The sequence below is a fragment of the Punica granatum genome, chromosome 2 (genome assembly GCF_007655135.1).
Source record: "Punica granatum isolate Tunisia-2019 chromosome 2, ASM765513v2, whole genome shotgun sequence".
NCBI lineage: Eukaryota > Viridiplantae > Streptophyta > Magnoliopsida > Myrtales > Lythraceae > Punica > Punica granatum.
In genome coordinates this window covers 27,226,298-27,242,366 of record NC_045128.1, presented here as the reverse complement: position 1 = coordinate 27,242,366, position 16,069 = coordinate 27,226,298, and the positions used below count along the sequence as shown (strand labels likewise).

Here is a 16,069-nt window from a genome sequence, read left to right as displayed (position 1 = left end):
GGGAGCACGTGAAGTGCTGGGACCAAAAGTTGAGCCAGGAAGAGTTTGCGCAAAATCACGCTGTTAATCGCAACACTGGATTCATCCCTTCCAGGTGGTATATTCCGTTACTCCTAAGGGTCCCCTTGATCTGTTACCCGTGCCGGATAAGACCAGGGTCCATGGTAAGGCTGCTGACTTCATTCACGGGCCGCAAGAGATTCACGAGACTGTGTAGAATAATTTGGAGGAGGCTGCTAGGAAATACAAAACTGCTGCTGACCGAAAGAGAAGGCACGTGGACTTTGAAGTTGGCGATTTTGTTTGGGTTGTCCTTATCAAGGATCATTTTTCTGCTAGTGACTACCACAAGCTCACTATAAGAAAGATTGGTCCTGTGGAGGTCGTGGAGAAAATCAATCCAAACGCCTATCGACTTAAACCTCCCAACCGCATTCGTACTGCTGGCGTGTTTAATGTGAAGCACCCGATTCCTTACACAGGTGACAGTTCAAACGAAGACAATTCGAGGGCGAATTCTCTCTACCCAGGGGAGAATGATGCGGCAGAAGAAGCGGCAAATCGATATCTGGAGAAAAACAGGTTCTAATGACCATGTCTTTAGGGAATCGACCTCTGGAGCAAAACTCACTGCCTTTGACTATGAAAAGACAGGATTTAAGCCAAATTCTATCGTTTATGGCTATAAACGGGTAATTTTATGTTATTCAGGGCATTTTTTGCTATTTTAGGAAAATAGTTTATTTCTAAGAATTTTTTGTTTCTTTTATTATAATTTATTTTTCTCTATTTAAACGATGTAAGCCCTAGGGCAAGACAGTTTTTGGATTATCAATAAAGTTTTAGAGCTATCGTGCTCTTTCGCCCATCTCGAATTCAATTCGAGTTTGATGCCAATTTCCTAGGAATTCGAAGAATCAACAGGGATTGAAGGTCGTAGTTTCAGTATTCTGTGGAATCAACGGATCTGTGATAGGTTCTTTACGTGTACGCTGTGTCAGTTATTCTCTTCGAACACCTCGGGCTTGTTCTTATGCCCGAATACCTCCAGCTTGCTCTGTTCCTCCAGGCATGATAATGGTGTAGTTCATGTTTGAGGCCCTTGTTAATCTGCTTCAGTTCTGAGTCTTGTTATTCTAAAGATCCAAAAAATTTCTTATGACAAAGCTTTGAAAAGGACAAGGATTAGAAAATTTTCCTACCCATGTTGGCATGTGAATCACAGTTTTTTTGAAAAGTGCTTCTTACCAGATTTGTTGCTCATAGTTCTTGATAATATTTCGTTGATCCTGTATAGTCCAGTCGATAAAATGACTTCTCATTGCAATCGGAGAAATTCTTTCGATGGATTTGGTTTGCATATTTTTGGAAAAATTGCTTCACTCATTTTTCTTTCACTGCATATGTTTTGTTTTGAATCAAATTGGTGTTTTTGGCGTGGGGAGTGAGTTCCTCCAGATTTTGATCATTTCTTGGAAAACTATTCCTCTTTCGATGTCCTGCTTGCAATCACTTTGAAATTGTTTTGTAAACTATTGTTTAATGGCTCAATGAAATTGAATTAGCTGACTCAAATTTTATGGAAATTCGTATTTGAAATTTTAAGGTCAAAGTGATGGTTGGAGTAGAGACTTTGATTAGAAGAGTCATTTTGCTGCCTTCAAATAACATTAATTGGATTAGAATTCTTTTTTATTTGGGTGTGATATATGCTTATAAATTAGTTTCTCGTTAAATTTATTATATGTCACGGATGGAGTATACCGAAGCCATGCATCTCGAAGATTTGAACTTGATGATTTATTTTTGGGAGTTATCTATGAGTACTCTATCCCCTTGTGAAATGATGTATTATAGTTATATAAATTATTTAAAAAGAATATTATCATAGTTAGATATTAAGAAATGGGTTTTACTAGGCTGTGTGAAAGAATTTGAGAGATATTGCCCTCTTATGTTTCATTTTGACTTGAGATATGCGGTGTGATTGTGTATATTGATTGTGTATGAGATGTGTGATAATAATATGATACCATTGTAATGTGATTGAGTATGTGCTTGTGTATGCTGATATTGCTTGATTATAGCCATAGGGCCGTTGGACCTAGCGGATTAAATAATGGGCATGATCGGCCACTGGACTCGGTGAAATATAAATAGGGGCCTGATCGGTCACTGAACGTGGCGAAATATAAAATGGGCCAGATCAACCGCTGGACCCGACAAAATAGAAATTGGGGCCTGATCAGCTACTGGACCCACAGAAATATAAATAGGAGCCTGATCGACCGTTGGACTCGGCCGAATATAAAATGGCCCAGATTAGCCGCTGGACCTAGTGAAATATAAATAGAGGCCTAATCGGCCGCTAAACACGGCGGAATATAAATGGTGGTCAACACTTACCGCTAGAGGTTAATAAGCAGCCCCCGCTTATGAGATATGGATATTGAGAGTTGAGGATGATATAAGTAAGATGTGCGGGGTCACGGTACCGTCATAACTTGTCGCAAGGAAATGCGACCCTATGGCTATATTGTTTGAGTGGTGTTATACATTGTGTGTTAGAGTTGATTGAGATTGGATATGGTGCTGGTTGAACTTGTTTGAATATGTCCTAAATATACTTAAGTGCTTGGCCTGATCTGTTGAGTGCTTGTATAGTGATTTGCTATGAAATGCTGACTTGATGGGTATTTGACGAATATGCGAAATTGAGTGCATGTCGTGCATGTGATTCCTAGAGCTTGGACACTATGAAGTAATTGTATCTATTGTACATATTGTCAGCAATCCATTTTGGCCCACCGGCTCCAAGAGGGCAAAATATCATTTATATCATCCATCGAAATGAAGTATTTTCAACTGATCGCTCAAGCATTCATGACTTTTGAAAATAGGGCATTTTCTTAATAAAGTGCCAATTTTATAATCTTTCAGAAAAGATACACTATAAGACGTTTTTGGATTTCACGCACATCAACTTCAATATTCAGAATCCGGGACAAAATTCGAGGCCAAAGAATATTTTTCCTCATAAAATTGATCCATGAATTTTTTTGAACGCAATAGTAGTCCCGGATCATTTTTTGGATGCTCGGTTGGGAAGACAAGAATTTCAGGCCTTACGTGTAACAATTTTGACTCTTTTTTTATTTCAAAATTCAAGTCGATGCTCGAGATAAAAAAATATTTTTCTACATGATATCGATCCTTGAATTTTTCTAAACACAACGGCGTTTTTAGACCATTTTTCGGATGTCCTCCGAAAAGATGAGAAATTCGAAATTAATTGGGCAATTACGATCGACGTGCGTCTGGGGTTCGATATCGATTTTATCGAGATTTGATCTCTGTTGATACAAATTAAAATTCTCATGGAGTAAAGTATTTCTCTAATTTTGCGATTTTGAAATTCTCATTTCGAAAATGTTGATCATCTTGAAAAATCGATTTATCAACCGAGGAACGCCCGTACAAATAATTTAAAAAAATAATAAAAAAAAGAAAATAAGCTTTTTTTTTACGACGTTCAAAATCTCTTTTAGCGACATGCACATTATTTTTATATTTTTAAAATCTTTCTCCCAAAATTTGATTCTCTTCCATCATAGCCGATGGATGGTTTGATTTGATATTTGGCAATAATTATTTGCTTCATTGAAAGAAAATAAAAAAGAAAAGAAAGAATATATAATAATATGCCTTTATGTAAAAAAGTCCAGATTCCTTGTGGCCTCCATTTGGATGTTCGTCCTTATGGGGGCCCATAGAAATTTGTTTTTTTTGACTCTAAGGAAAAGAAATTCTGATTGATTCCTCCCCAGTTGAAACTGAAACCCTTGATCCCTTTTTTTGGGATTGTTTTTAATTTTCTGAATTTTAAAAAATTAAATAATATGTGGGCAAAAGTGAGAAGAAATTAAAGTACTAAATATAATTTCGATCTTTATAATTTTCACTCAGTCAAACACTTTTAAATTAATTAATAAAACACTTATTCTATTTAGATTTTAAATTTTTAGTACTTAAAATTAAATCTAAACAATCCCAACCTAAGCGTGGATTTGTATTCTGAAATTTGTACGGTCAAAAGATTTTTGTCTATGGCCAAATTATATTCCTCTTGGTCATTCTTTTCCATATGAATTTTTTTTTGGTCCCACTTACTAATCGGAATCTCAAGAAATTTCGACTAATTTAAATTCAAATAAGATCTATTAATTAAAATGTAAGACTTTCTCAGCCTTAGATTTTTTTTTTCTGCTCACAATACTTCAATTCGAGATTTTATGTTAACAAAAATAACCTGAAACAAGCCACATTAGCAAATAAATACTTGTTTTTGTAATCTAGTGTCCGGATTATCGCTTTCTACATAAGCAAATGACCATCTCGTTCGCATCGGCAATTAATCATTAGAAAAGGCGCCGCTAGTTACGGAATATAATGCTTGTCACGGTCAAATTATTAAAAAGAGCAATGCATGACAGCGCACTTGCAATAATCCCTGCCTGAAAAATATTAAAATCTCATACAAATCACGAGATACGGCCTATGTCCACTTCGTTGAATGTACCCCACCGTAAAAGAGCATATGCGAACCGATACCCACGTATTCCGACACCGTGTCAGATTTCATAGGATTAGATGCGTTTGAGACCTTTCATCGATGAAAACTCGGTTGAGAGGTTGACATTAAGGGTTCGATATAGCAAAATTAAAGAGAAAACTTTGGTTGTATCATTTGCATAGTTGAATTTTTTTTTTCCACAGATCAGATTAAGTTTTCAAGTTAAATAACGGCTCGTCTTTTGTAAAGTTTAAAGCAGTATATTAGACAAAGGTTTTAAGAGTCTGCGTGACCTCATACCCTGTTAGGACTAAAGTTGAGACCTATGAAAATTTTAAAATGACAGAAAAAGGAACAGTATATTCTAGGGCAGCATAGCAAAAATAACAATCCAAATTTTAACGCGTGATAGTATGAAATGAAATTTCAGACATTGAGAAAGTTTAATGAAGTACTTTCTGATGCACATTCAGATTAATATATATATATATATATGGAAATCATCTACCACACATAGATACATATATATATACACACCATAGTAATTAGCTATGAACATGATGGCAAAAAGATAATTGCCCAAACCATAATCAATGTTTGATAATTTACCAGAAAAAGAAAATTAAATTTGGAAGACCTTTATGTCAAATCGCCCGTATATATATCGCGAAGTTGCACTATCAAAGACGGAAAAATAAATGAATATAAAGAAGAAGCATCTAATCATATTCATGGTGCTTCTTTTGTTAAGGAGCACGAATGGAACTGATCTTGATCTTGTGCTGCGGAACCTGCAACTCGCCTTGGCTAAATCCAACCGATTAATCAATTATCCTGAAGTGCTCATTAATAATCTACCCGATCTTGGTTTCAGGTGCTTTAACCTCAAGGGCGATTTCAACTCCATTTCAAACCCAATTGGTTCATTGGAAATACAGTGGATCAAAAGCACTCGAGTCAGGTCGACTCACTAAAGGATAAAACTCTTATAGTGTAAATTTTTTGTATTCATAAGAATTAAAAAAGAACTTGAGCTCGAGATCTTGTTTAAACGGAATAAACGCCGAACCGTTTAAAACAACCCACGTTAGTAGTTGTTCTTTGTACTTTGAATTGCGACCAAGAGAAAGCAAGGGATGAGAGAAATCTCCGCCCACTCTTTTTCATATATATTTGTATATGTATATATATATATAGTAAAATATATACATATATAGTAAATTAAATAGTGCTATTGCCTCAGGAATTAGAATTCGGAAATCGGAAGGCTGCAAGGTTGTGCACGGGTACTATGTTTCACTTCACTCCCATCGGGACATGAACTCCGCCATACTTTTTTTTTTCTTAAGCTTAATTTATTATTAATAATCATAAGAAAAATATTTCCCTATATCTAGGAGGGGCTTGCATCTAATTATCTAGCTGGTGAGACAATAGCTTATCAAGGTAATGACTGATAGCTATCGAGAGGATGATAAGCTACACTGGAGCTGAGATACGATCCGAACTCCGACATTAGATACCTAAAATGAAATTTACAAGGACCACAAGAAACCAAAAAATCCCCATATAGAGAGAAAAAAAAAAGTTTTAGGTTCGATACAAAGGTGAGACTACTCATAGTCCTTTATTAGATGTTTTAAATTTCTATTTTATTGTACTAGTACTAGGTTTATGAACTTTCTTTATAATAAAAAAAAGAAAAAGAAAAAATTCAGAAATTCTAAAGGGGGAGGCAAGCTAGTTGTGTAAGAACATACGCATGCAAAAGCGCAGGCGGTAACCGCTTTACTTCTCATCACATGATAATTAACTTTTTCTTTTTCAAGTTCTTACGCCATGGGAATAACAAGAAAAATAGAGGAGAGATATAAATGAGTACAAAAGGTTTCAATAATAAAAATATAATTTGATACCTCAATTCTATGGTCGGAAAATTGTTAGTAGACTACCATTTGGCTAAATGTGATTGAAATTGGTTGATCATTCTCAAACTTCATACTGGACCGACCCTCAATACCTATTCTTTATTGTTAATGACCAGTGATTCGGTGAGAATTCACGTGCAATCCTTGTGCTCTTGAATAACATGCAAAAAGGGGAGGATCGGGGTGGTGGTCCGATTTCTCTCTCCGACGCTCAAGTTAATTAGGATTCTCATGAGAGTTATAGTACGTTTATCGTAGACAATTGGTGTACCCTGATATTTATACATGATAATGAAGATATTAATTATCTTGTTCAATAGGATTCTTGATATATTACCCGAATATCGTATCTCTCTAAATCAAGAAAGATACTCGAATTCCACACAGATCCAAGGAAGCTGCGTGCTTTGTGGATCCCTCACTGGGCTCCGCAAAGCCTAGCGGAGTTTCGCCCCTTAGCGGGCTTCAGAAGCCCTCATAGCCCACAGGATAACGGGCTCAAAACCCGGTCCCTAACATTGACAAAACGTATATATTCATGGAATGGGATATCACTTTAATTCCTGTCCATGCTTTTTTAATCAAGAAGTCATGCTTTATTTTTTACTTTTTTATTTTTTACTTTTTTTTATTATTATTATTTCTTTTTTTAAGGGGGTTGATGGTGGTGGGGGTTTGGGATAGCTCAGCCACAGAAAGGAAAGGAAGCAAAGCCTTACTGAGCCTGAGTGATATTTTAAGTGTACCCAGCAATCAGTCGCACCCCTCTATCCTTCCAAAATGCCAATGATTGATCCGGAATCGATCAACATTGACGAGCTTTTCAAAACTGCCATGAGAAGCGGCTGGGACAAAGTTGCGTATGCTTATACCAACCACTCCGGCAAAATCATAGAGCATCATAACAACATGAAGGCCCCAGGGGAGACTGCACTGCACGTTGCTGTAGCCTACGGCAAGACAAAGCATGTATGGGACATAGTCGATGGGATACCCCAAGGCGATCTTTTGGAGATCCTGAAGATGAAGAATGATCAGGGAGACACACCTCTTCACTTGGCCGCAGCAATCGGGAACTTGGATTTATGTTGTTGCATATCTTCCCAAGACAAAAGCCTCATTGCTGAAAGAAATAAGGAAGGTTCGTCCGTACGTAGCGTAATATATATAGGAGAAATCAACTGAACATTCACATGATCGATGCATGCAATTCCACTCCAATATAACAAACGATTATCATAATTTTGTCGTATGATCGTACCTTCGTTTTGTCTCGATCTCATGTCTGGTTTTGATTGATAGCGATAAGGTTGTAGCACAGCTAGCGTCAAGAAAGTAGCATTATGTATTAGATGTGTCATTTCAGGACCAGACCATCATGTTAGAATTACTGTCTGCTCGGCCTATGTCGAGCATCTCTTCCACACGTCTATGAGTTATCAGCCTCCAAGTTAACTTTGGTCTTCTTCTTTTTTTCCCTTCTTCGGACTGCCTTTTCGAAACGCATTAGGTGAGACTCCGCTTTTTCAAGCTGCACGCTACGGCAAAGAGAAGGCGTTCTTTTACCTGCGATACTGTTACGGCGAGTCAGACATTCCCCTGGACATGCTTATCAAGAACGAGGGGAAAGGCGACACCATTCTTCACTCTGCCATCAATGGAGAAAACTACGGTGAGCTTGAGTGTCATTGTTGTACATTTAGGTGCATTGTCGAGAATGATGATGATATGATGCTTACCTCATGCGAGTGATGTGATATTTTTCTTTTTCCTGGGATTTTTTTCAACAGGGTTTGCACTTCGAATTATACATTGTTACCCAGAACTTGTGGACACCGTGAACGAGAAGAACCTGACACCTCTACATGTACTGGCGCTTCAGCCCCGTTCCTTCCCATCAGTTGGTCCTTCTGGTCAAGGCCCATATTTTGTCATTGTATACCATTGTACGTAATGTACATACTTCCAATTCTTGACACCGATCCCATCTCTGTAGTTATTCCGGTTTCCTTTTCGGTGATCGATAATGAAAACCGTCGTTAATTTCTTGTGGGAAGGCACATTTGTCCCAAAGCACACATGGGATGAAGAGCAGGACAGAAGAGACTTTAAAGAAATTGAGGAGCGCAGTGGCAATGATTTTTCACAACGTCCACATAAAAAAGCCGGTTTGTTCTCTCTCTCTCTCTGCCGATAAATCAGGATCTCAACCTAATTCAACAAACCCAGCCCCATTAGCTCGATCGAGTCAGGCAGCCTGGCCTGAGAACTGCATTGCTCAAAAGTCAAAAGTCTGTTATATATAAATATATTAATTTGATACTGAAATTTCACAAATTTTCAGTATCTATTTAAATTATTCTGACTCTCTCATATATATAATAATTATAACGCATGCTTGTACAACTTCCAGGTCACCGCCGCAGCAATGCAAGTAGAAATGATGTAGAGAAAAATTTACAACGTAAGTAAGCCTTACGATCTTGAGACAAGGATCCACGCGCTGCCCTGCAATCAAGATTTCAAAGATTCTGGATTCTAATTGATATTAAAAATGCAATTTGTATGTAGGACATAATCGAGGATTGAATGTGGAGAAAATGGGTCATTGCCGCGGACAAATCCTGGCAATTTGCTTCGGACTAATCATGATTTTGTTCTTCATAACAGCAATGTTTTTGGCGTTCATCATAAGCGTGATGATCTTCGTCCTATTCCTTGTTAACTGTGAGTATTTATCTTATCTGCGATGTCAATTATATTTAGAAGTAAGTGAGTTATGGGTAAGATAATAAGCCAATATTTGGCATTTTACTTGGTTCTTAAGATTCTGAAGATTTGACAAATAGCTTGCAACAATTCCATTTCGATACTTTTTGGTTTTCTTCTACCTTTTCTTCTGCCTTTTCTCACCCTTATTTTGGTGGGTCTCGCAAAATACGAATTTTGAGACCTTCCCGTTGGAATTATTTTATTGACCAGTATATTTATCTAATACTTCAATTCTAAGAATAATATTTTCATGGTATACGCCTAAAAATAGAGAAGGTCTTGTGTGTAACGAATATACCATCATGCAACAAGACACATAAAAAATATTATTTTTGTCAATAATGAATTATTTTTATCAATAATAGATTTTTTAATAATAGATTTTTTTTTACATATTAAAAATCAAAATGATAAATTCTTATTAACTTATGATATTGCCCCATGATATACATGCTACATACAATACTTTCTCCTAGAAATAAGGTTACCGTAACATTGAATATGTAGCCGCATCTTTAGCCGCTTGTTCAAATTCTATAGTTTAATCGGTTTTGACTTGCAAGAGTTAGTCCCACTTTTAAAATCCGCCAGTCAGTCCTCGATCTTTTTGTGTGAAAAATAACACAAAAATTAGAAAATTGGAAAAATAAAAAAATTGAACAAATAGAAAATAAAATAAAAGAAAAACAGTGAACACAATCGGAGGGGAGGGGAGCCCCACTCGACGGCGAGGACAGAGACAGAGTTTCCACATGTAGGAATTCCTCTCAACCACGAAGGGACGACCCTTGTGGTTGAGAAAAGAGTATATTTTATTCATAAAAATTATTATATTGTGTTTGTGTATCATAACTAAGACCCCGAGTTTCTTATGTATTTCTTTTTTCTTTATTTTTTATGAGGACACTTTGCATTAATAGTCAACAATTATTAAATAATTGCCACAATCCATATTTCTTCTCTCCATGCCCAATCTATTCCTCACTTTTCTTAGAATGCCTCTTCAATTTCCTAATATCTCTCAATTATTTATACATTTACACTTTCATCAATATATTATTTTGACATTTGCCTTTCTAACCCTATTTAATGCATTATAAATAACTTTATACATGTGTATATATAAATATATAGCCTCTAACCCTTCATCTTCTCTCACTCAAACATACTAAAGTAACTCATCCAAAAGAAGAACAAAATACCCTCCCTTTTAGTCCTTTCCCCTTAATATGCAGATGTAAATAGGGTTAAAGTTCACACCAATAAAGTCAAAGCTTAAACAGAAGCTTAAAAAAGATAACATGGCCACCGACATGGATGCAACATTAAAAATATTATTTTTAATCAATTTTGTCCAAAATGACACAGTATTTATATATATACATTTTTTGAAATATGTATATATATTTTTTTCTTTTTAATGCCTACTCGGGTGGCGGATTGGCACCTAACGGCCTAGTCTGTGGTGGCCAGCAACTGGTCGGGCGGCAACTTGTCGCTATTTGGACCCTTCACCTTTCTCCCTGATTTTCGAAGGTTGGGGGTTTTGTTGTGTGGCATTTTGGTTTTTTGGTTTTGGGGATAATGTGTGGCTACTTGAACCTAACTCGAATGAGCGTACCTGCGCTGAGCACTGCCCTACTAGGCATGGCTACTAGCAAGCACGCCTCTATAGTCGCTATCCAAATTTTCAAAATTTTCATTCCTTAATTTTAGTAAATCAATCACTATTTCATGCCGCTTTTATGGATAAAATCATAATAATTATGGTTTGCCACACCCGAATTTTGTATAGGGAATTTAGCGCCAATTATAAACACGAAGAGAAAGCACTGCCTGGCTATACAACTCGTCCAAGAGCTGCTTGACAAAGGGAAAGCTCCCATGTATCCTGAAGTTAAAGAATTTTCAGCATCAAGTAGCTCAGAAGGCAGGGGAAATGAACCTTCAAAAGGTACACTTATTTTTTTTTAATATCAAACAAAGAAGTCTCCTTCTTCTTCTTTTTTTTTTTTGGACGTACGGCGTTCACTTTTTTTGGCTATATCTCAGCCGAATACCTCTTCGCCCCGTTTGAGTAAATACTTACAGTATAATTTTGGAAAGCCGTGTTAATCATGTTAATCAGTTTTGAAGAACATGGACCAAAAGCTAAGAAATATATAAAAGGTGAAAAATAATAATTAGTTTCTTTCCTATAGTTCATAAAATGGACAAAGTTTCTTGGATAAATTGCAGAAAATGCCTCTGTAGTTTCGTAAAAGAATATTGATGCCTCTGTTTTTTTATGTGCACCATGATATTCGGAAATTCAATAAGTCTCGAATAATTCAAACCAACACGGCCCACTCCATGCTACAACTCTCTTGCCATAGATTTTTTCTATTCATAATACTCGAACCAAATACCTTATTTAAAAAGAACAAATACTGAATTACTTGAACTAATTCAATTCACGTTGGTTACTAATACCCTTCTTTTTTTCTTTTTTCTTTTTTCTTTGTTGGTAGGATCCCTCACTTTAAAAGGGAGCACTCTCACTATCTTTACTTTTATTGATGCGGCAACTTACTAGACACCATATACACACTATATGTACTGACATGCCACTCCTGCACACTAATCCAAACATAAAATAAATCCAAAATTTTAAATAAAAGAATGCGAGTTTAATTGGGCAGATAGGAGGCGGATCCCATATGTCAAAAAGGCCGACATCATCTGTATCACTTATATTAGAGAAGGCCTTAACAGTCTATTTTCAAAAATATCATTGAAAAAATAAAATATAAACTAAAAACACTATTATGGATAAAATTGAAAATCAAGACCAACTATTTCGCTGCTATCTTCCTCCTGCAATTAGCTCCCTCTATTGTCTATTAAATAATCACTTGCAATATCTTAAAAGTATGATACATAAACAAAAAAAAAAATTATAGAATAATGCATTTAGTAAGAATATATAAATTTTTAAGTTAATCTTTTTTTATTCCGCAACACGTATCACACTTATCTCTACTATTATAAAGGCCAAAGGAGAAATTTTGTCTCACTTATACTTCCCAAAAATACCATTAGAAAAAACAAATTCAATCAATAACGATCACTGAACTAAGTTTATAGTTGTAATTTTACGAAAATAACTATCCAACTTCCCCTATTTTCTCTCATCCACGCACCCTCTCTCCCCCTCTCCAGAAGATATTATATATAACGGGTATGTCGTGTGCCATTGTATCTCAAAGCATGTGAAAGTGTTTCTCTTTCCAACATCCATGTTCTTTTCCTCTAAAGCAATATTTCAGATTCACTTAATTAGTACATAAATATCACTAGACTACCTCTCAACTTGAAAAGTCAATCTTGAATTTTAACTAGAATTTTCTTAGGATTTTTATATCGTACACCATCTATGGAAGTCGAATTTCCACAAGCGGCTTCCATAGCCGGGACAAGGAGAAAATTTTTAATGGTCCTACCTTAAATTGACGTGGCGAGGAAAAATCGATAAGAATTATTTAATTAAGAATAATTATGGTAATTATCCGAGTGATTAGCACCAATTCCCATATTTTATGTAATTTAATTGATACTTCATCACGTCATGTGACTAGGTAGGATCACCCAATAACTTCTGCGTGAAAATTTTCCTATTTAACTCCCAACATTGACGCCGTTAGTTTTTATTTTAATAATAATTAAGATTTATAAGTTGCTTTATACATAACATAGATTTTCTATGTCCATTGCAACTTATTGGGAAATTATTCTTTTTTGTTTTAGTTTTGTGAAACAATTAATCACAATATGTGAAGGGTACATGAAATTATTTTCATACAAATTATTTTATATAGGGAACTTTGCACGTTGTAAAAACTCTAAAAAATAACTTATCATTAAATTTTAGCACTTTGCATTTTATAAACATAAATGATTTAATAATATTAAGATATGTACAAATTGGAAAAGTTTAGAGTATCATAATAAAATTCAGTGATATATAGATTCAAAAAGTTTAAAATATTATATGAGATTATAGAAATTAAAAAAGTGTTCTGTCATTTGATGTACGGCCATAAATAAATTAGATGTTGTTCTATTATTAAGAACAAATTATATGAACTATAATTGTTGTTTATCCTCAAGAGATTTGATTTTTCGGAGTTATTGTATCAAGAAATATTAATATTTTGACCATTTTAAAATTTATTGGCGAAGGAAGAATTTTCGTTTCGGTAAGATAGGGGCAAAATACCCCCCAACACCACCCCCTCCAACCAAAATAATAATAATAATAATAACAACAGCAGCAGCAGCAAATTATAATTCGCATCAACGGGGCAGAGCGAACCCTGTACAGAATATCCAAAGAGTAAAAAGTGAAGTTCAGGAGGATGAAAGAATAATTTTATCGCCAAGGAAAATGTAAGCGAAGTAAAGAATAAGAAGAGCAAATTCTATGAAAATTTCGTGACTTATCATGATATTATAGTTGATATATCTCATTATGATATCGCATGATAACAATTTCCTCCTTTAGTTGTAATTAACTTAGGAAACCTATATCATATAAGGTAATTTCTACAATATTGATTACAATTGAAATAATAACTAACGGTGTTAACTTTTGGAATTAACAAAGACACTTGTCGCGATTATAGGAGTCACCTGTGCAAAGTGAATTTACTATTGGTATAATTTGTTCTTTCTTTTTTTCGACAGATATTTAATTTTTTATTTAATCAGTTAAATTTAATCGTCATGTGATCGTGTATAGTATATTTTCATTCTTTTCATTTTCGTCACCGCATGTAACAGGCGCACGTTGCTCTACTAACTAATTACGAGCAAAGAGCGCCTTAACATGGGCCGTTCTTAAGTCTATAATTGACCTTTTTAAAAATAAAATTAGAAAAAAAAACTGCATCAGAAATTGGAAAGGAAAAACTGAGTGCATAATGTAATGGGGGCCAGACCCACGCCTCCCCGAGGAAAGCTTTTTTAATGTTCAACACATGACTGCATTGTTATTAACCTTGTTTGCAGTAACGGGCGTGAGCGGTCATAAGAAGGGAAAAAAAGAAAAGAAAAAAAGAGGTAGGTGTATGCCTCTTTCTAGATACATTGGGCTATATTGAAGGAGGTCCAAGTCCATATAGAATGCTTTATATTACTAGGAAAATGATACAATAGTCATAAAATGATTGGATCTTATCTCTATTTAAAAGTTGAAATTGATAACCTGGTAGGCCCAGTCATTTTTAAGCAGCAATCCACTGAACCGTCCAACCTAGGCAAGGTCCGGGATGGATCCAAGGGCGGCGGTCGCTCCCCTTGGACTCGAAAAAAGTTACAAATTTTTAATATATACCAATGAATTTTCTATTTTTCTATAAAATTACTGTATCTTACCCCTTTAGCTTTACTAATTTACTTTTTGTTTGCTTGCTCTTTAATTTTGCCCTCCTTGAATTGAATTTCTAGATCTGTCCCTGGCGACTCCACTACTGACAGCGGCAAAGCTGGGGATCTTCGAAATGGTAGACTTGATTCTCGACAGGTTCCCAGAGGCCATTAAAGATATGGACAACCAGGGGAAGAACGCGGTGCTACTGGCAGCGGAGAATCTACACTTGGGAGTGTACAGGGTCCTAGAGAGGTGGAAGGTGGTGCACCGGAGCGTCTTCTGCCAAGTCGATGCGGACGGCAACAGTGCTCTGCACTTGGCTTCTCGGTATGATGAAAATCGATCTCGGGAATATACGACGCCAGTAATTAAGATGAGCCGCGAATTTGCATGGTATCAGGTAATTAAACAACATGATAGTTAATTGTTAGTAAGTTCTTTCTGACGCTATCGGAATTTTTTTCGTTGAAATGCATGGTCCGGTTGACAACAGTACGTTAAAAACTCCATGCCGTCAAACTCTTTTGCTGTAAGAAACAATGCTGGGCAGACTGCTGTGGAGATCTTAATCGAATCACACAAAAAACTGAATAATGAAGCGCATCAGTGGCTCACCACGACCTGCTCCGCGTACTCATTGATCGGAACGCTGATTGCAACGGTTGCCTTTGCCTCATCATCGACCATTCCTGGAGAGTACAATGATGATGGGAGACCGGTGAGCAAGCAATATGTTTCTATGTATGGCAGTCATACAAATGTCACAGAATCCTTGATGTGGATATTGTGGGCTATGATCTTACTTGTATTGTTTCAGAGACTTGAAGGGGAAGTCCCATTCACTGTCTTCTCCATCTCTTCGCTCATGGCCTTCTGCAGTTCCATGTCTGCCACTGTCTTCTTCATCACCATTCTCTCGGTCCGATATGAGCTGAAGAGCTTTAAGGTAGGCCTGCCCAAGCGGCTTCAGTCAGCCTTCACCTTTCTCTTTGTATCCATTGCTAGCATACTGGTCTCTTTCATATCGGGATTCTACATCAATATGAGGAACATCAACAAGCTACACGGTGCTACATACCTGATGTTCGCAGTGATGTTCTTGCCAGTAACCCTGTTCCCCTTCGTTCAAATCCCACTGTACATGATCATCCGCTTCAACCCTATAATGAAGTGAACTCCCAGCATTTGATGCTCATTAGTTCGATCGGACTCATATATTGTTCGAAATGATAATCAAAAGACATCTTGAAGATTTGTTCTGCTTGGAGTGGGTGTTGTCTGATTTGGTGTGAAGGTTGAAGAACTCATGTCAGTTATGCTCCTTTCTGTTTAAGATTTATACATATATTATTATAATTTTGCAATCAAATGTGTGATTCAAATTAA

General features: G+C 36.1%; 1 protein-coding gene across 2 annotated transcripts; it reads left to right on the top strand.

Moving 5' to 3' along the window:
- Window positions 1-7,146: 7,146 nt before the first annotated feature.
- On the top strand, window positions 7,147-16,069 carry LOC116193692. Of its 2 annotated transcripts, XM_031522434.1 has the most exons (11): window positions 7,147-7,642; window positions 8,012-8,173; window positions 8,292-8,447; window positions 8,559-8,669; window positions 8,915-8,965; window positions 9,073-9,228; window positions 11,069-11,227; window positions 14,323-14,373; window positions 14,761-15,083; window positions 15,177-15,401; window positions 15,501-16,069. In XM_031522434.1, exons 1-11 carry the CDS (start codon window positions 7,282-7,284, stop codon window positions 15,855-15,857), a joined length of 2,112 nt encoding a protein of 703 aa, XP_031378294.1. In that variant the 5' UTR covers window positions 7,147-7,281; the 3' UTR covers window positions 15,858-16,069. The 2 variants fall into 2 exon arrangements, with proteins under 2 accessions (XP_031378294.1, XP_031378295.1); XM_031522435.1 differs by lacking the exon at window positions 14,323-14,373 and having other exon boundaries at window positions 7,150-7,642.